This window comes from Prionailurus bengalensis, chromosome D1 (assembly GCF_016509475.1).
Source record: "Prionailurus bengalensis isolate Pbe53 chromosome D1, Fcat_Pben_1.1_paternal_pri, whole genome shotgun sequence".
NCBI classification, from domain to species: Eukaryota; Metazoa; Chordata; class Mammalia; order Carnivora; family Felidae; genus Prionailurus; species Prionailurus bengalensis.
This window is the reverse complement of record NC_057346.1, coordinates 81,919,128-81,941,453: the sequence shown is the minus strand read 5'-3', so window position 1 is coordinate 81,941,453 and position 22,326 is coordinate 81,919,128. Positions and strand designations below refer to the sequence as shown.

Sequence of the window (22,326 nt, the reverse complement as noted above, 5' to 3'; positions counted from 1 at the left end):
GGAAAAGTATAAAAATGAACAGTAGAAAAGGAATAGAACAGGGGGCACAATCTAGTATCATGGTGAAAAGCACAGACTTTAGAGTCAGCCCTGGATGTAATCCTGGTTCCATGTCTTACTTGCCTTGGGTAAATTGTTTAACCTCTTTCAACCTCAGTTTATATCTGAAAACTGGGAGAAGAGCATACAGTGCCATCTGGACACAAACATCTCTAGCTCCATGAAGTGTAAATATAGAGTCAGATTGACTGGGAGAACTTCTTAGAGAAGCAGCAAGATGCCCAACTCCCCTTATCCCACTGAGAATTGTTTAGACTAGAGACACCATCCAAGTGTCATTAAGCTCCTATCAGCCAAAGGCCACCAGCAACAGCCTGTGTTCAGACCAAATCTAACTTATTGACTTGATGCAGCCCGGGGGGTGGGTGGGGGGTCACTCCAGGGAAAGCAGGCAATGCTACCCTTAACAAGAGGGATGCTGGGCACGTTTTTTGTAAGGTTTGGGTTCCCACTGTAAGATTCTGACAGGAGTCTAAGTTGGAATGAAAACAAAGCTGTCTAGGGTCCATTTGGTAAAAGAGTAATAATCCCTCAGAGTTATTACAGCATTTGACAACAGCTGGACCTTGGGAGATGTAAAATTTCCTGTTAAGTTTGCAAATGGTCTTATCTATGTCAATCATCTCTGCCTCATTAAGTGTAAGAGTGTATATATTTTTTTCTTAGTTATGGGTTATTGACTTTCTTTCAGGCCCACACATTTCATACTTTCAGTACTCTAGAAGACAGACTCTTTACCTATATCACATCACCAAAGTGGTCAGTTGTTCTCCTTCCCCAAAACACCATATTAATATGGATGTGAAGTAAAACTGAGTTTAATAATTACTGAAGAAAGGAGAGCACCGTCTTGAGAGGCATTCAGAATGCGAAGGCACTCTATTTTGCTGAGAAAGCAGCTGATCAAGCAGTTCATTGTTTGGTAAATGGGTTTGGAGGAAGTTCTGGAAGGAAATAATCAAGCTATTTACTGATTTGTGACTTATATTCCTGGGCAAGAATTTTCTGGAATGAATGATAAATCCTGTTGATACAGGCAGCTTCTGTTCTCAAGGCTGAGCTGAGAGTGGGAGAGAATACTTAGTATGTCATTATTGGGTTCCTTTCCTAAAGAATGACATTAGGCAACCTCTGGGGGAGTCTGCATGTAGGTCCCACTGCTATGATCAAGAGGCCTTGCTGTTCATGAAGGAAGGGCAGCACCACTGTCTGAGACATAGGTTTGTTTCTCCTCAGGAGATAACGCTACTACCTTACAGGGCTACTATACTAACTGAGAGATATACAATATACATTTCATCACACAACACAAGATATATTGCGAATGTTCGCTAAATTGTTCTTTCTCTTTTTATTATCATTAGAGATAGTACCTACATGAATTGAATCATCATCATAGTTATGAATTAAGAAATGTATTCCTATTTATATAACATTTGACTTGATATCGTATCATTTGATTATATTATATCATTTGGGGGTGGTGCTGAGCAAGATTCACTGAGAGTGATTTGGAATACATTAAGACTAACTCTTTAATATGTGTTGTGGTTTTTTTTTTCCATTTTCTTCAGGAAAACCTTGAGAATGGCAGTTCCTGGAAACAAGGGGCTGAATCTGTCTTACAGAATGGACTCAGGCAAGAAGACCTGGTCAATATTCCAGGTCATGATCCCAAGGACAAAAGCTACAACAATATGGCACTAGAGAAGATTACTCATTTCTAACACATGCATGTGAGCGTAGCACACACACACACACACACACACACAACACACACACACACATACACACACACACAGATACACACAGACCGTGTACTATGTGCCTATTGGTTAGCAGACTTGTGTAGTTGCCACTGCTAGAAGACAGGGATGTCTCATATCTATTTATACTTATTTATAACTACAAATAAAATGACTGTTTCCAGCATACTCCCAGGATATTCTTTGGAAGACCCCAACTTTCACATGAGAAGAAACAGCCAAACCTTAAGTGTACTGGCAAACTTCCTTCTGGGTTGAATTAGGACTGGATTTTACCACAGTGAAAAGAATCAGTCCCTTTGCTTTATGTCATATTAAACTTCAGGGTTTTTTTTTGTTTGTTTGTTTGGTTTGGTTTGGGTTTTGATGGTTCTCTAAGAATCAAGTATCTTGGAGTTTACAGGCAGAATGTGGAAGGGGGTATGCATATTAAATGCTTCTCCATCACTGCTGATAAAAGGGAAGAATGCCATCTACCCCAGCCCCCATATCTCACATGTATGTAGGCACATTTCACATCACCCCACACTGCAGTTACAGTTGGAACACTTAAATGCCATCAACCCCCTCAACCCACACCCCCATACCTTTAAGTCTTCTTCCAGTCATCCCTGCTACTACAGCTGTCCTGACCAAGCCTTATAAATAATTTTGCTCAGTACAGGAGAAGGACTGGTATATCTAGTGAGTGCCACAATCATAACTAAACACACTGCTCCCTTTGGGCTCTTGATGTAGTATTTCTTTCTTTCTATCACCTTACAAGGGAAAAATGTGCTCAACAAAAGTCTGGAGTCTTTCCCAGGGCTGGGTAAAGAGGAAAAAGGCATGTCCTATGTAGGAGGCTGTTAGGATGGCATCTGGAAGAGAATCTTGCAAGTAGCTTAGCAGCCCACAGATTTCACTAGTCATGGGGTCTTCTTTGGAGCAAAATACCTCATCCACAGGTATTATATTCTACTTAGTCAGCTCTTCTACACCAGCTCAACATGTTCCAGCAAGCTAAGGTGAGAGAAATAAAGATCTATACAGTTGAATTCACAAAAATTATTTTTTAAGTTCTAGAGTGACAGGAAACAATTGAACAATAGTTAACAAATGGAGAGGCAGTGCAAGCTTTTTGGATGAAGCAAAAAAATGAAATCCTTAAAAAGTAAGAAAGAACCAGTGGCCCAGGGGCTAGACCAGAGGAAAGATAGTAGGAAACGAGCCAACATCTCAGCGTCAGGTCCATTAGGGCAGGTGTCAGATATTTAGTTTGGTGGCCAGAAATAATATATCAGCAAAATAGAAAGAAATGGTCCAAATGGGCAAGGATAATAAGTCCCAAAGGCTATGTTGTTTAAAAGTAACCCAGGAGGAGAAAACCTTAAAAGAAGCATAATTTGGGGAAAAATTATGTAACCAGTATTTGTTATTAGGGAGAGAATATAGAAAAAATCAGTGGTAAAAAATATGCAAAGGAACTAAAAAACAATTGGAATTTATAAGCCACATCCCAATGCTTGTCTTCTCTCCCTCCACTCAATAGAAGAGGAGAATACAGGGAGAAAACGAGAGAATTGGGTTGTGGTTTATAAACGACATGAGAAAAAATACATTTGGAAAAGGAAGGAAAGAATAAGTAAAAAATACATTTGGAAAAATATCTGAAAATGAGAAGGAGCAGAATTTCTAGAAACACTTTTTCTAGTCCAGCAAGGTAATGAAGGTATTGATCTAAGGATTTGTAGATTGAAAGGCGCAATTGTTTTCTAAATGATTTAGTAGTTAGGACATTCCTATGAATTAGAGACTCAAAAATATATTGGGTGAACGTTGAAAATTTGGCCAAACCTCATTGGTTTAGTTAATATCTTATGATTGGGAATGGAAACAACCACTCTGAGGATGAGAATTTCATAAACAGCAGCCATTGGATATGTGGCTTTTTCTCCCCCAGAGGAATGCTTTACTGATAAATTACCCCTTATTTACTTTAAGGAAAAGATAAATCCGTTACTATCCCTGCATCCTGCCTTCTCACCACATCCCCGTCAGAGATTCTAACGCTGGAGAAAGAACACAGAGTGGTGTTCTTTCCAGGCAAGAGCATGAACCATAGTCCCCGAGGCGTGTCTGATCAGCAGACACTCAGGCATCAGAGAGCACATAGAAGTCTGCCAAAGCAGACATTTTGAGCTGACAGCTGCCCCCCTCCCCAGGAAGTGCATAGGTGCCTGCACGCAGGTGTGGTCTCTGCTGCTAAGAACCAGTAAGGCATGGAGCTGCTTCTCCAGACACACCAGACACTCAAGGCACTGGGTGAGAGGCTGCTGGGGCATATGTGTGTGTGTGTGTGTGTGTGTGTGTATTATATAGATATATATCAAATAATACATTTCAAGATTTTGGACTTTCACTTGAAATTGTACAAAAACAAACTGTACTAAATAGTTCTTTATTTTACTCACAAATTTTACTCACAAATTATCCCACAGATATCATTGGTCAGCATTTTTCCCAGAAGGTTTTTTGGGACACTTTTTCTTTTCTTAGTCACTAATTCTCTTACCTGGAGTGTTATCAAGGCATAAAATGACTTACAAATGGAAGATATCATCATCATCATCATCATCATTATAAAAATGGCTCTGTCGTCTTTCATTATGACAACATTCTGAGAGCTTGGAGAGGTCAATATAAGGATCCCTCCTAATTCTTCCTATTTGAACAAATATGGAAAAATCTAAGGCTTCAGGTAGAGACCAGATGGGAGTTCAAGAGAAAAACCATCTTCCACAGTGTCCGGGAACCACATTTGTTGTGTGGCTAAACAGAAAGAAACTGTGAAGGAAGTGCAGCCAATAGACTTGACTACTTTCTTGCACCTCTCCTACTCTTACTCCTCCCTAGGAATATCAGCTCAGACTTGTGTCAAGGTTGCTGGTGTGGTATAAGGTCTGTTCAGTGCCAAGTTATATCCGGGCCATGGAAATGCGCTGAACTTGTGGCCATTTTTGCCACAGAATGACTAGGGATATTCTCAGTAAATGGAGCTATGAATGATGAGTTCTAAGATGGCCAAAAATGTGCCAGACTTAATGCTGGTCTCTTTCTTTTAAACCCAATCACAAATATTAGTAAAAATGAAATGGAATGACTTCAGTGTTCTCTTCCATTCATTCTGATGAATTCATTTTGGTCACTGATATTCTCTTTGGTGCCATTTGGAGCAAGAAGTACAGCTTTTTTTTTTTTTTAATCTTTATTTATTTTGTGTGAGAGAGAGAGAGAGAGTGAGCAGGGGAGGGGCAGAGAGAGAGAGGGAGACCGAGAATTCCAAGCAGGATCTGTACTATCAGCACAGAGCCGGATGCATGGCTCCATCCTACAAATAAACCCTGAGATCATGACCTGAGCCGAAATCAAGAAGTGGATGCTTAACCGTCTCAGCCAAGCAGGTGCCCCAAGAAGTACAGCTTATTGATGAAAGTGACAGATTGGACTTAGCTTAGGTTTAGATGTAAGTTTTGACATAAATTGTCTCAGCAATCTTGGCCAAGACTTTTTAGAGTTTAGTTTCTTACAAATTAAAAGGAGCAAAAATTGTCCCTACGTAATAGGGTTGTTGTGAAGATTTATAGAGGTAAGTCATATGAACTAGCATGGTGACTGGCCCCCATAAAACATTCAATACTTGTTAGTCTGCAGTATATAAAGAAAATGATATTACAGTATTCATTTTAAGTTAAATTGGTTCACTGTTTCTCTTTAGAATTTTCAAGATACTGGCTTAGTATGTGAATTACTGAAGCGGTTTAAGAATTAGAAAGAACAAGGTAACCATAAACTATAAACTAAAAGTCATGCCATTAATTTCCAAACAGTAGCCTTTGAATGGCAATTTTAAATACAGTATGATTTCTAAGGGTCCTAAATTCTTGAAAAAAAAACCCACCTTTATAAAGATAGATAAGTTTATTACTGAAAATGCAATATTCATATATATGATTTGTTAAGTATTACCAATGTAACACTTATAAGTAAACGGCATCTCAAGCCACGTGTATGACTCAGTGCACAGTTTATAACTGTGATTCTTCCAACAACGGCAGAAGAGGCGAGGGCTTTTCCGTTGTTTAATTCAAATAATATTCCATGAACATAAATTTCATTCCTTTGTGATTTTATAGGGTTCTAGCATTTCATTCTAAAGAGAAAAAGAAATAAACCACACACCAGGGGACTTGCAAACAATATTTCAAATCTTTATGGTATTACAATCTTAAACATTATTACAAAGATCAGATCAGTAAATAGAAAAAAAAGTAGAGCAATCTCCTTTTAAATTGTTCTTAGAAATAAGTTGTTTTAAAATGCTACAGACATTTTAGCTCTCTATGTATACATTTGTATATTCAGAAATTTCATGTGCTCAATCTCAGTATTGTAAGGTAGCTGGGTTTACTGTAAAGTTACCTCTTTTATCCAACATTAATAACCTTGAAGTATAGTCTATTTCCAAACAACTAAAATTTAATTGATATTACCAATGATATTAAAAGGAAACAAAATTTTAATCAAGTATAATTCATAATTGATAATCATCTAATGGGTTATTTTTATTTGTAATTCTTGGAAAGAGTTAATGCTGTTATTTCCATTCCAATCTCCTGACCATACCAATCTAGATTTGCAAATGCCTATGTGAGTAACAAGCACTCATAAGCCCCCTTTTCTATTATTGCACTCCTGGTGTTTGAAATATCGGCTATCTTCAGAAGAAAGAGTTAAATATACAAATATTTGGCTATTTAATCAGAACATGGCCCTTACTTGGGGTGTGAGAAGATATTGGTGCCTCTCTCATTATACTCTCATGACAAATTAGAAAAATAATCTTACTCTATCATGGAAATGTTAGTTGTTAATATTTCTGTATATTAGTGGGAAATTTAAAATTATTTTTTTCTATTTTCAAATTTTGTGTGTCTTTTTTCATACAGCTATGAAATACTTCTAAATTTAGTGCTGTATTTATACAACTACTCAATTTTAAGTAAAATGTCTGTAGAATGAGTATAGATATATAAGATACATAACTATTTTAATTATTTGTTTTTAAAAGTAAGTTCAGATTGAAGTGTATTTAAATGATCAATGTGAATATTTTCTACAGGGTTAGGAGTGGGATGCAAATAGTTATCCACTCGAAAATCTTTTATATAAACCTAATAGATTAAGGCAGGTCTACCAAGTCACCAAGTAATCATACATCAAAATAAGACTTGACATACTATATTAACATGACTACTTTTACATATTTTGGATAATATCTATAATATTTGGGCTGCCCAAAGGCTTGGGGACACACACACACACACACACAAACACACACACTGTTTCAGAAGTAACCATGAGAAGGATTTTATGACTTAATATAATAGGTTACTACAAATTAAGAAAAGCAATATATAATGGTGATGTCTTTTATGGACCTTGGCTTTTTTGTCCTTAGGAATTCCCAGAAACAACCATTCATCTGTTTTTAAAAAATGTTAAAGCAATTGTGTATATACAGATGTTCTGAACATCCAGTTCCTCATTACAGAATCTGCTTTGACATATTTAAAAGCTAAAAAATAATTTCATGTAGTATATTGATTCAATGCCCTAATGTAACTGCCATGTAAGAAAATACATGAGCAATCCACAAATTGCTTATTTGTAACAGCGTAAGACAGCAGAATTTGTAGAGCCAATGTCATTGATTTGGAATCTACATAATAAAGGTTTATGTACCTTTCAAGAATGGTAACCTGAAAAATGGAGTCAATCTATTTCAAAGGAGCAAATCTTCCTTAAATTGGCATTACAACTTCTTACGAGAGTTTAGAAGGAGTCTTTAATGATCCTTCGTAATTAATCCACGTAAGAATAAAAATGGTTGGAGAAACCACTGTCTCCTCCCCAAACTTCCTCTTCAATTAAAGGCCTCCACTAGCTGCTTCCTAGATGAAAAACACAATATTGATGCCAATAGCCACACATCTTAGAAAGATAAAATTGCATATATTTTTAAGTGCATTTTTAATCTTCAGCTTTGAAAACTGAGACTTTTATTCGTTGGCTAGACTTGTCACTGAAATCTAAGCTTACCATATTTAGCCTTGTAATCTTAAAATAGATAAAGAAAAAAAATAATGGGAAAAAACTTCATTTCTTCTGAATTTTACAGAATGGATGAAACTGTGGTTGTTTTTCAGTCAGAAAGAAGTCAGGGTATGTGCACAGAAAAAGCTGAAATAAGACCTGCAAAGCAGGCACTTTTGCTTAGGTAGGAAAGTCTCTACATCCCCTCAACCATACCCCAAACATTGCTTCCACAATTATCTTTGCCATCAGATTTTTCTGGCCACTCAATCCCCCTATTCTCACTTAATGAAAAGTGGGGAAAGTCTGGCTCATACTATTTGTTAGAAAGATTAGATTTAGCCTGATGTGGGGGCACCTGGCTGACTGAGTCAGTGGAGGGCGTGGCTCTTGATCTCAGGGTTGTGAGTTCAAGCCTCATGTAAGGCATAGAGATTATTTTAAAAAATAATCATTTAAAAAATAAATTAGGCTGACTATATTCACCTGGTAATGTTGAGTGGCATGGACACCGACAAAATAATTATAAAGCATTTGAGGCAGTGTGACTACCACATGGGGTTAGCCATCCATATATATAACAGTTATATTTTGTGGGGACTATTTAATAGGTATCATTAAATTTTGTTTTTCAACTAATAATTTAGGAAGTTTTCCCTTCTGAAAAACGGAAAGCAGAGAAACTGCTTTTTCCACACACAGAGAGAATTAAGATGGAAATAAATATTCTGAGGAAGTCAATATAGGCATATGTCTGGAAATGTTGCCCCCTTCCTTCTTAAAGAAAGATGTAACACAGCATCCACGCAGTTTACTCAAGACTCACTTGGAGCCAGCTGGATGTAGAACCAGTTTTATTTAGGGAGAATCCTGCTGGGGCACAAAGTGGGATCATCATATAAAACAGTGAGATTCGATGGATAAGCTGCTTCTCCCTGAGAGTAGATTTTGATTATACAAGAAATTGGATTTTATCCTAAATATGAGTCTCTTTTTTATCAATGTATCTGCTTTCATTTTCCTTTCCTGAAAAAAAGATGCCTTAATGTGGATGTTGCTAGAACATAGTGGCTATAATACTTGTGTTTTCTAGAAAGAAAACCATCAAGTGTGGTTGTGGATGTAGTTTTTCAGATGAATCCAGATGGCAAGTTCCATTGAAGATATCACCATTGCAAATGCATACATCTTAGGTAGTAGGAACCTAGTCTGACCAATGATTCTAGCTAAAGCTAAATCAGTCTTCCAGTTAGACAACTCTTGGCACATTTCAATTTGAATAGCAATGCCTGTAGAGAAATTCACACATTTCTATCAAAAGCTGGGTTTTTTAGGCCATTCCTAAAACGTTCTCTCCTAAGTGACTGAAAATACCAGAAAGAATAAGATGATGACTTATTCTCTGGATGAAATCTACAATTATTCCTAAAACCTGTTATAATATAGTGACTTGGGGGAAAATGTAGTGGAAATACCTTATAACCATAGTAGGACTGAGCTGGGCATATCTCAGAGAGTAAGTATGCATATGTGAACCCCCCCCCTCCCCCCACACACACAAACACACACACAAGCACACACACCATACCCTGGGCCTATGTTTACCTGCCTCCAATTGACAAACTTATCAGCTCAACCATATTAGTTACACAACTCTTCAGGCAACCTAAATTTTCAATTTTGAGCATCAAGTTGAGAGAACATGGGCAATTTGGTAGCCTATTGTTGGCAGTTGGCTACACTGTCCCTGTATGTCCTCCTTTCTTGGCATGAACTTTATCTGTGCTAAAATTCCTATCCTAAGGAGATTTTGATGATGATTGGTGGAGTCAGCCCAAGTGTGAAAAAAAGAAAATGCTTCTGTGTGAAAAACATTTACTGCTTTCATAAGAACAAATCAACCTTCCTCTCCCCTCTGTTTCTAGAACAAAACATTATTAGAATCAGTACGGTATTCCATCTGTACTTTTCATGTGCAAATGCCTTGATGATGACAATGAGCTTATCAGAGAACAAATAGCCAAAACTTTTTAAGAGTGTAACAAGGGCTTGCAAGAATGGGAAACTATTGCCTTTAGAGCTAAAGAATGAGCAATCCCTTCTCCCCAAACACACTCCAACTTATAGTGAAAAAACAAGCAGAATTAAATTTAACATGCAAATTATAGGAAAAATACCGTATCACACAATTTATTGAGTGAAAGAGGTTCCTTTCCATTCCGTTCTAAAACAGATTGTGCTAACAGCCATTCTGGAAGAAAGTGCAGCGTTCAGAAGTTGTATTTCATCATGCAGTCACTCAGCAGCATTTTATCGAAAAGTGCGTGCACAGACTCAGACAACTGCAAACTATTTCAGCTATAGTCTCGATAAATTTTTCACACACTGGACTGGGAAAGTGCTTCAGCTTTGAACAACTTGTCAAGGCAGACTGCATGCACATATATGTTAGTCATTTGCTTGAAAAGACAACGATTTAGAATATGAAAATAGATAAGCAGCATTCATGTAATACAGAATTCCTGAGAATAGTGTGTGCTATATAAATCTTTGTGAAATAATTTGTATTCCTATGAAAACCATGATATAAAACATATCTCTCGACGAAAGCAGAGTGACTTAAAACTCACATACTGTGAGGGGCTGTCAATATTTTGCTGTCAACAACCATAAAAGCATAGCTAGGTTCTACTGCATTGTTTCACAAAAGGAGAATTTCAGGTAACTTTTTCGGTGATTCTCTCATTTTCTATTTGTCTTGAAAATTACCAAAGGCAGCAATGCCTAAATCAATGTATTATAATTTTTTATTGAAAATGCCTTTCTCTTTTCATTTTCTTTCTCTCTAGGCAATCAATACGATTTTAAACACTGATGGTGGTAGTATAAAAATGACTCAGAAAGAGCAGAAAGAATTCTCAAGGGCATGACTATCACTATTCTTTGCTCTACAGTAAGACAAATATTTTTGTCTTGTGTCCCTAATTTGGGAAAGACATAAATGTCAGGTTCATTTATGTCTTCAATAAGCGTACAGAACATTTATCCTCAGGCATGGCATACGTTCAACTAACAAAATAAAAGGAAATGCTGCAGATACTACAAACATGGAGGAGTTGAAAACTCCTTTGTTCAGTTAGTGGAACTAGTTGTTATGACTAGCAGGTGGCAGAAACAGAACCTCCGAGGAATCTGAATGTAAGAGTCCTTGGCAACAAGGGCTTGGGAGGGAAGTTTAGAGTCTGGGGTCTTTCCTTTTGCCCAGAATCAGAGGGCAAGTGGGGAAGTGTTCATTTTTGACAAGAACTAACCAACGAACAACTATAATCTGGAATAGTTCCTGCTTTTTCCTGGAATAAAAGAAGAAAAAGTAAAAAAAAAAACCCAAAAAACAAAAAAAACATTTTCAGGGTTAGAATGATAGCAAATAGTTTTCCAGTAAGAGAAACTTTATAATTTTCTTACTAGAGATACTCTAGCATATATACAAAGCAGCTTTATTTCCATTGTCTTTAATCTGGTCTTTATACATTTTGGAAATAACCATGCTTTATCTGGAAAGCAATCGGAAAAAACTGGAAAATTTTATGGGGAAAAAATTGGAAAATTTTTAATTGGAAAAAAACCCTGATTGGACAAATAATAATCACACAATACATATATATGACTATATATATGTATATAAATGTGTGAGTATGTAATTCGCCACCCATTCCCAGAGGAGGAAAACTGAGATCAGTTTTGATTTTTTTCACAAGGAAAGGTGTCTTGATTTCTCCCACAGATTCCCTTACTTCAACTCTCCTCTTTCTTCCCCACCTGCTCCCAGAGCTTACGCCTCCACCAGACTTTTGTTACTTGAGGTTTCATCATTCCCATTGCATCTGTCTGTGAACAATAACACTCACAGAGTTGACACCGAAATAGCAACTCCACAACAATGCAAAACCATGTCTGTTATTGTTGATTTGATCTTGGTTTTAGAGAGTTTTCAAAAATCAACCAAATCAATCTATCAAAGAAACAGTAACAGAAAGCTCCCTTTACTGATGAAAAGGAAATAAAACAAAAAATACATGTGTGTGTATTTACAAATAATATAAATTTATATTCATGCATTGTTTTCATTAGCTCATGAACAAAAGTGCACATTGTTAGAAAAGCTTAACGTGTTGCAAAGCATTTGGCTTCTGATTTCCTGAATAAATAAGTCACGATGGCATACCATGTAACTGATCTCAGAGCTGCACAAAATGTAACTTGCATTACATATTGCCAAGGTGCAAAAATACAAGGAAAACTAACATATTTACAGCATTTCAAGTTATTCTGTTATTCTGTGAGAGTTGTTATAATAAACTAGGGAGGAAAAAATTAAACATACTATAAAACAGCCCTCCACGGTAAAATATGGATGAGTGGTATTCTAAATGATATGAGAATAAACACCCATATTTTATAAGTATGTGGCTCTACTGAAATTTAATTTAAAAAAAAAGGCAGTGAAACTTGTTCTGTCAGTGATACAACACATTTGAATGTAGCCAATGCAATAGAGTATATTTCAGTGAATGATATTCTTTTTAGAATCTTGGATTTTTGGTTTGACTACTAAAGGTGTGCAACTCTTCGACTGCATAGTCAATGTAAAGCAGCATAAATTCCTTGTAGCACAGATCCATAAACTCAGAAAAAAAAATTCCCCAAACTTGTAAGCTGAAGGGACATGGAATTCTGGCAGCAAAGGCAATAACTGATGTAAGTCATTTCTTGTAAGTATCTCAACTCACCTAAGTTTCCAAAGTCAGATTAGTATGTGACTGAAGAGCAGGTGATACTGTAAGCATGCCTGGCTTATGAACGTTTACATGGAAAACTGTTGCTAGAAACCTCACCACCACCCTTCCTATCACACTGCAGCTGATGGAAGGTAGAGGTCTCCAAACACACAACTCCCTGAGGCTGGTTCTGAGAATTAGATCCCGGCTTCCTGCAATGTCAATCTAACCATTTAGATGTCATGAGTCATTTTTTTTTTTCTTCCCTAGAAGCCTGGATATTCCAAATCTCAGAGATGGCTGTGATGCATTTCCAAGTAACATATCATATATATGGTTTGCCAGGTATGCTTTCCTCCTGGATCCCCCCCCTAGAATTTAAGGTTGCTATCATTCCCACCATTGGTACTGCCCCTTGGTATTAACTAAGGCCATTCATGGTGAACAGGATGACCACTTTTTCTCCGTTGTTGTTGCAAATGTTCTAGTTCAGCCTCATACATCATCTCTTGGACCAAGTACTTCTCCCGTCGTATTCGGTCATACAGGTTCTTTGGTACATCTGGAATCAGGTATGCGATGAATGACTTGATCCCAAAAACAAGGTGCTGTAAATTTAAGAGGAGAAAGTACACTTTTCAATGATTCTGGAATGCCAATTATAGAACAGATTGTGAACAATGTTGCATTTGCCTTATAATCAAGCATCAGAACTCAGAGTGTACTATCTAGAATATTAATATTTTCAGAAATTATATTGGTGGGTGCCTGGGTGCTACAGTCGGTTAAGCATCCAACTCTTGATTTCGGCTCAGGTCATGATCTCACAGTTTGTGAGTTCCAGCCCCGCATCAGGCTCTGCACTGATAGGGCAGAACCTGCTTGAGATTCTATCTCTCCTTCTCTCTTCCCCTCCCCTACTTGTGCTGGTACACACACATACACACACACTCTCTCTCTCTCTCTCTCTCTCTCTCTCAAAATAAATAAACCTAAAAAATTTTAAAGAAATATATTGGAACAACTATACGGTTGCCTTCCATCACATAAGTATTAGGAGAAAAGAGAATTCTTTCCTCTTTTAGGTGCCACATGTTAAAAATCACTTTATAAACACTGAATGAATCTTAAGTTCACATCTATAAAATCCTTATATACTATGCAATCCTATTATAACATGCATTGATATATAGAGATGAGAAAGATCACATCCAGGAAAACTCAGCAAAACAAAAAACCTGCAGCAAATATATTTTTAAAGAATCTGAAGTATTTCCATTAAATTTAGAAACAAGATACAATTGCTCACACCATTGCTATTCAAGAGATGAGAAAGATCACATCCAGGAAAACTCAGGTCTGATAGATCATAATCACATTGTATAAGCCACATAGAATGCAGTCTGCCCATGACTGCATTCTGTGAGACTGTGGACTCAATCTCCAGAACATGCATTTCATAGATTTTCTACTCTAGTAAGTTCAAATATTGTAAAATATTTTGTCTCTATTACATAATTCCTTTATGATAAAAATGTATTAATTTTTAAAAATAGACTGCCAAAAGTATTGTATATAAAAAAGACAGGACCAAAAACCAAAAGGTAATAAGCCTGTGGTCCAAAGTTCAGAGGCTGAATGAAACTGCCTATGTCTGAACCATCCTCTGACCCTTATTGGCTGTGTAACCTTTTGCAAATCACCTACGCTCTCTGTGTCTAATCTCTAAAATGGTGACAGGAATGATATCCCTTAATGGTTATTATGAGGATTAAATGAGCAGATATATGTGAAGGGTTTAAAGAAGGGCTTGTTGCAATAGAAGCAACACTTAAATATCATCTCCTGTTATAATAACTGCATCCTTTTTCTTTTCCCATGGAGAAGAGTAGACCTTTCAGTTGTCAGAAAAGAAAATCTGATACTGATAGAGTTAGGATGATGTGTGGAAAAAAAGAATTTACCTACAGGACTTTGTGACAACCTTCTCTTTATGTGGAAAGGAGGAATTCAAGGTACTTTTAACTGGGTTTACGTCAGTGCCTCAGGAAATTGCACTGCACAGTAGGTCACAGTAAAGCCTGTCGTATTCACCATAGAAAAGTAGATCGGGAGTTTCTTTCCTGATCATATATTTGGTATGCACATAAATATCCAGCAATGGGTCTCAAAAGTATAGAAATAAAAATCAAAAACATTTGTTATAATTTAAAACAGTGAAGAATATGCTCCGAGTCCTATACAATGGTAATAAATGAAGCTATAAACGGATTCACATAGAGAGAATGATTCAGTATTTTAAAAAATCTATTTTTTAAAAGGCTAAAGTTTACCATTTATCAAAGCAGCCTTGTAACCAGTTACAGATGATAATTTTCTTAAACTGACAGAGTGTATCTTAAACAAAAAACCTGCAGCAAATATATTTTTAAAAAAATCTGAAGTATTTCCATTAAATTTAGAAACAAGATACAATTGCTCACACCATTGCTATTCAATATCCTACTGAAATTTCCAGCAATACAGTAAGGAAAGCAGGAGAAATGAGCATAAACCTCACAAATGAAGAGACAAAGCTGTCCTTATTTGCAACTTGTATTATCACTTGAAAAGGCTATCCAACAGATTTAACAGACAGAAGGTTAGAACCAATGAAAGACTTAAACAAGGAACATTGCACATGTTAGAAAAGACCATTAGAATTCCAACAGAAATCAATCAAATCATAATGGAGGCTAAGACAGTGTTTATAACAGCAATAAAAATATCTACAAAGTTTCTGGAAATAAAAAGGAATGAACAAGCAAGAGAATATTTTGAGACTCTATTAAAGTATGTAAGAATGATTTGAATAAATTTCATGTTTATTAATGAATCAGCACAGATTTTGTAAATAAGTCAACATGTGTTTTCTATAAATGCAATTCTAACCATAATCCTTGCATGATATTTGAGGGGACCTGAAAAATGGCATCTGAAATGTATATAAATGATGGATAACTCTAAAGAGCTAGGGCAATTTTTAAAAACAAAAGCAAACTTGTGGCGCCTGGGTGGCTCAAATAGGTTGGGCGTCCAACTTCAGCTCAGGTCATAATCTCTCAGTCCATGAATTTGAGCCCCACTTCGGACTCTGTGCTGACAGCTTAGAGCCTGGAGCCTGCTTCAGATTCTGTCTCCCTTTCTCTCTGCCCCTCCCCTGCTTGCACTTTGTCTCTCAAAAAAAAAAAAAAAAAAAAAAAAAAAGCAAACTTGGCAGGAGTAGGAAGTGGCTGGCTTTATCAGATATGAAGATATATTCCAAAGCCAGGACATTTAAATAGTGTGATAAGGAACAGGAATAGACAAATGGAGTAATGAAATCAGAACACTGTGGCCGGGGACACACCTACTATAGGAAATTGGAATATTACAGAGGTGGGTTTACAAATCAATGGTTAAATAATATATTATTTAATAAACAGCAGTATAAAAATTATATTGAATGAGAAAAATAAGCTTTTCCCTTAGTCTCTATAAAATGTCCAGATATCTTTAACACATGTGATAGGTAAGATTATAAAATTAATAGTAAAATACGTAGTAGAATATATTTTTGAGCTGGAGATAAGACAATTTCCTAAATAAACTACACACAAAAAAAAGCAAAAACGTTAAAAGGAAAACAATGAAGGACCTGATGACATCAAAATTAAACACTATTTGTTTATAGATAAAATTAATAGGTTATGGACAAGAAAAAGATACCTTGTATATTTATAACTGGTGAAGACTAATATGTAGAACACGTAAGAAAATCTTGAAATTTGGCAACAAATAAACTAGAAATTCAGCCAAAAATAGATCAAGGTTATAAATCCACAAAAAAGAAACCAAAATGGTTTTGTAGTACTAAAAGTTGATGACATGAGTTAACAGCTTAAAACAAACAAACAAACAAAACTAAAACAAAATATTACCTTACTCTTATTCAATTGCAAAATATTAGCAATTCACATTATATGAAAATCTGGTGAAAATCTAAGGGAATTTTGGAGAGTAATCTGTCAGTATTATGTGAAATTAAACAATTTCCAAACCTGAGTATAATATTCCTGAAAAACCCTTACGTATGTTTAGAAGGTAATATGTCCAATATTTATAAGAGATTTATAGAGGTGGAGAGATTATTGCAAGCCCAAGTACCCACCCATAGGGGATTATGGTATTTAAAACCAATGAACTATCATACATAAGTAGACTGAAGAAATTATCTAAATATGGATAGACCTCATAGAAAGATCTCTGTCTAGGTCTAAAAAAAGTAAAATGGGTAAGAGACAAAAATAAGTTATTGCATAATACCACTGAAGTAATTTTGAAAAAAGAACACTTAAAACAATACTATATATACATATGTGTATGTTCAAATAAACATGTGGGAAAATTTCTACTGAAGAAAAAAGAGTGGGTGCTTTTGGAGTGGGTGGGTAATGGAAGTAGTAATGAGGAATAAAGAAGAAAAAATAAAGAGGGAATCATTTGTTTCCATGATGACAGGTTGCTGTAAATTGAGGCATTTGACTAAGACTGTTCACTTGAGTTCCGAAAGAAGATGAAGAAAAAGTGTACATTAAAAACACACACAATAACAAGAAGACTTTTTAGAATCATTGGGTTGGAAATATGCCTTATGTTACCTGTAATAAAGTGAAACATCACACTTCATCAGGAGACACTTTTATAAGCTCATGGAATCATTAGGTAAATAGAATTTCATCCTGGATTAAACCTTAGAGGTAAGCATTTCGTTTTATGGATGAAGGATGTTTCACTACAAAATTTGACATATTTTTTGGAGATCAGTGGAGAGGTATATCTGCCTTTAAAAAAACTTTTTCCAAAAGTCTTATGTATGTCTCCTTTTTTTCCTCTCCATAAAAAAACAGATACATTCAGTTTTTCCATAGAACTTAATGGTACCTTAGAGAATCGATACTCAATATATTCCAACACTAAATTCTCCATCGCATCAAGCTTCTTATATGCTAAGGAAGGCAACAATACTGTAGCTTCTCCAAAATTTCTTCACAGGACTACAGTCTAATATTATTACATGACTCTGATAATCAAAATCTATGCACATTTTATGAAAGTGTTCTCGGGCATTATTTATTGAATTATGCAATGTCCCTTATACAAACACACATATGGTCAACTGTAATTAAGTTTTTAGAAAATATGTTTCTTATTCCCAATGAATAAGTATAGATTCTCTCATCACATGATGAAAACCATCCTTTCCTTTTTAAATATGGTTACTAACAGGCTCAAACCTCAGTTTTCAGTTGAACTGTTAATAGCTTCTTTTATCTTAGTTTTCTGGTATAAATACCCACTGACCTACCTTCTTACATTATTCAGCTTTTGCGTTTTTGCACTTCTTCTTTTTTTTTTTTTTTAAATTTTTTTTTTTCAACGTTTATTTATTTTTGGGACAGAGAGAGACAGAGCATGAACGGGGGAGGGGCAGAGAGAGAGGGACACACAGAATCGGAAACAGGCTCCAAGCTCTGAGCCATCAGCCCAGAGCCTGACGCTGGGCTCGAACTCCCGGACCGCGAGATCGTGACCTGGCTGAAGTCGGACGCTTAACCGACTGCGCCACCCAGGCGCCCGCGTTTTTGCACTTCTTATAGCAGTTTCACTGTATCTGAATCTTTTACTGGGATATACACAAGTCCTTTTTTGGAAGTCAGTGAGGAACTGACTTCAAAGGGGCAACTAATTTATCAGTAGGAAAAGGGTTTACTGATAGTAATTTTATCAGCCTGCGACTAACCTCAAACACAATAATGAAGGCCAATCGTGCAGCGAGGATATGCCAGTATTGTAAGGTGAACTCATAGGGTTTAGAACTCCACGGGGGACCTCTGTAGTCCCGGTACCTAAAATCCACAAGACAAACAATGTGAGGAATAGAGACCAAAGCATGGAGGCCCCAAATGCTGTAATTTACCAAAACTCCAAAATGACAGCTGAAATGGGCTCATTAGCATGTAGAGGGAGGAGATGGAATGATAAAAGCAAGAAGAAAAGATAGCTATAATTTACAAGTATGTACCTGCAATAACCAGATTTTCCCACACCAAGCTCACTCAGGTCAAAGAAGGATAGGCTGTTGTTGACATATCCCTTTAAACAACTGGGGAAAAAAGAAAAGTATCACATGATTCAGAGATCTATACATTTTTGGTCCAATTCTTTCATTACACATGACAGGATTCAATAAGTCCTATTAATCCTCTAACTTCCATTATTATGTACGTTTACGTTAATGAGACAAACTCTTGTGCACTGTTTATTTTTAAAATTTTTTTAAACATCTATTTATTATTGAGAGACAGGGTGAGACAGAGCATGAGCATGGGAAGGGCAGAGAGAAGACGAGACACAGAATACAAAGCAGACTCCAGGCTCTGAGCTGTCAGCACAGAACCCAACGCAGGGCTCAAACTTACAAACCGCAAGATCATGACCTGAGTCAAAGTCAAACTCTTAACGGACTGACCACCCAGGCACCCCTCCACTGTTTCTCCCCATTTATTTGGATTACATTCATTAAGTGCTGACTGTGCACTAAGTACTGTGCTAATTACTTCCTATGTGTTAAAACTCTATAAATATATGTTTTATACATGCAAATCACACTATCTGGCTAATTATTAATTATAATTATAATTATAATTATAATTAAGCAGCCAATAGAACAGCATGTGTATTTGTGATTTAACTTATTCAACATATATTTATTGAGGACCTATAATTTGTTAGAAAAATTCCTAGATGATTGGTATTTGACAATGAACAAAACAAGTAGAAATTCCTATCCTGATGGTGAGGTATTAAACTGTAGTCAGAGTTAAGTTTTACAATAACCTTAGAACATGTACATTATCAATTCCATCATATAAAGAACTAAGTTTTACAGAGACTAACTTCCTCCAAGTCTATAATTCTCAAGATTTTTGAGCTCAGCTAACCTTTAAATTTTTAAAAAAATTACTAGGATCTCAAGAGCCTTTTTGCATGAAGGTGTATGCATTGCTATTCACACATTATAAATTAAAATAAATTTAGAAAATATTTATCTATTAATTCATTTAAGATAATTTATCAAATTCATTACAAATTGACAAAAACAGCACATTTTTAAAGGAAAATAGTGATAAGTTCCAAAAATATAGTAAGAAGAATGACATTGTTTTACATGTTTGCAAATCCTTTGATGTCTGTCTTACTGGAATACAGCTACATTCTCACATCTGTTTCTGCATTAAATCTATTGCAGTACGGTGTTTTAGTTGAAGAGTAAGTACGGAATCCGGCCTCACATAGATAAGTAGTTGAAACAAAGGATATTTTAATAGCACTTCAAATAATTGTTGATAGTTTTCATGGATATAACACCAAAGTTCTACCTGTGCCATTTCTTAAAGTTTAATTGCAACGTGGAGTCTTAAAGTATCAATAAACTTTTTATATGGATTTTACATTAAAATCCACAGGTCTATCTTGTGTTTTGAAGTCATATTTTATCTATGCATAATTTTGTAACCTTAAATATGGGTCATCTGGGAAATATTTGTTTCCTGAATTATGCAGATCTTCCAAATATTGTTATATTTTTACTATAGACTACAAAAAGTATAATTGTTAATATCACCATTGATTTTTATCAAGAAAAACCTGTAAGTACTGGGAAACTTTCAAGGTCAGTGGTAGATAAAATTATCTAAAATTTTGATTTTTCACTTTAAAACCTGAACTTTATTAATGGCAACAAATATGTCAGTTATTTTTCTTAAAGTGACAAGCTAGTTTTGTCCATTTTCTAGAAGAGTGTCTCCTACATACGCCAGTCTGAATAATCATAGTTTATCTGGAAATCATTATACCACAATAAGAGCATTTTGTGTAGTTTGCAAATCCAACAATCATGCAAGTGGTTTACTCTGAGATGAGCATCACCACACTTTAGCATATAGGAGAAGTGCTTTATCACACTTTGCATTTTGTCACATGGAATACTGAAAAGACATTTATTCAAGGCGGGGGTTTAATAAATGTAATAATTATTGTTTCATCAAGGACATTCTGAATTTTCTTACTGGCATTTTCTAAAATGGTGGTTATACAAAGGAATACAGTCATTGCTGTTTTTGTTACCACTGCCTTCAGTTACGCAAAGCCACAAGAACATTTTATCCACTATTGCTTTCGTATCATCTGTACTAATGTCATTATAGCAAACAAACTAAGAATATCTTAGTATTATTATGAAAACAATATCGGCCTTGTGGACTCTGAAGGACACACATGTTGAAAATCACTGCCCAGAACAAATGGCCGTTCAAACCTGGATTCAAATGTACATCTATCTCATTGTAAACCCTGAATTCTGAAGTACAGGACTGCACTGGTTTTACTCCCTTGCCTGTCCATCCCAGACCCCATGATTTGTCATTTTAACCACTCTCTTGCCAATACCCTCCTCTCCACCGCCATTTTGTCCTTTTGCTATCTTGGTCTGAAAAATTCTGATCTGAATGAATCTACTCCAGCTTAGCTGCTAAGCATACCTAGAAGAAATTAAATAACAGGATGGTCTTAGAAATGTGCAGTTTCAACCTCATATAAGCCCTCTACATCTCTTCTTAAAGTTATTCTACATCTAGTCACTGAATATAGAGATGTCTGGTGCTATCTACATGAAAGGCAGGACTGGAAATGAATACACAGCAGATAACCAACCACTTTCATTTTCACCTGCCACTAGATGGAAGCAAAGACAGTAGCAAACAACACTTCTAAGGAAGAGGGTTCCCAAACATGCCTACATATTATAAACCCTTAAAATCCACTTCTAGACTATTTTAAATTAAGAAAAACTTTTTTTGGCTTTTCACTATTCATGCTAAAAGTAGCTTATTTATATTGTCTTTTACAGTTCATAAAATGTTACTTTAGACACTATTTCTTTATTAAGGGTCCAGATTGATGATTGTGCCTTTTAGTAAAAGGCAGTAAGAATTTCAATCTAGGGTATTTGCTTTTAAGTTAAAGTCCCTTGACATGACTCCAAAATACAAAATAAGATTTTATGTCTTTATTACTTCTCTTTGAAAAACTGAGATGTTTATGTTCAGAAAGGCGTCTCAGTGTTCTGAGAAAATATCGGTTCATCAGTAGAGCTAAGGGTTGATTTCATCGTAAACCAGAGCTCAGCATCTTGGGGCACATGCCCTGCATCTACATGAGACGCATGCTCAAACCTGCCCCTGAGGTAGGACTGAAGTGGCTTCTCCTATCATTGCTTTATCTCCCATAACTTCTTCCACTTGTAAGGCTAATCTGCAGCTGAAACTCCCATTTCTATTCCCCATGGCTAGTGCTCTCTGACATTCTTTCCTAATACTTGCTTTCAAGAAGGAAAGATGTGAAAAACACATTTCCCCTAAAACAGTGGTTGCAAAATGGGTGATTTTGTTCTTCAGGGGACGTTTTGCAATATCTGAAGACAATTTTAGGTTGTCCCAACTTGAGGA

The 22,326-nt window shown here is 35.9% G+C and overlaps 2 protein-coding genes across 3 annotated transcripts in view; one reads left to right on the top strand and one right to left on the bottom strand.

Moving 5' to 3' along the window:
• SLC5A12 (solute carrier family 5 member 12) overlaps window positions 1–2,163 on the top strand; it is a 47,994-nt gene extending 45,831 nt beyond the window's left edge. The window contains exon 15 of the mRNA XM_043580837.1: window positions 1,635–2,163. Within this exon, the coding sequence (XP_043436772.1) occupies window positions 1,635–1,787 (153 nt within the window). The 3' untranslated portion in view covers window positions 1,788–2,163. The remainder of the gene's footprint in view (window positions 1–1,634) is intronic.
• Window positions 2,164–6,055: 3,892 nt separating this feature from the next.
• Window positions 6,056–22,326, bottom strand: part of ANO3 (anoctamin 3) — a 296,517-nt gene continuing 280,246 nt past the window's right edge. For both annotated transcript variants that reach the window (XM_043580834.1, XM_043580833.1), the window contains exons 25-27: window positions 18,843–18,923; window positions 18,561–18,666; window positions 6,056–13,347 (exon numbers count right to left, since the gene is read on the bottom strand). In XM_043580834.1, the coding sequence (XP_043436769.1) occupies window positions 13,165–13,347; window positions 18,561–18,666; window positions 18,843–18,923 (370 nt within the window). In that variant the 3' untranslated portion in view covers window positions 6,056–13,164. The remainder of the gene's footprint in view (window positions 13,348–18,560; window positions 18,667–18,842; window positions 18,924–22,326) is intronic.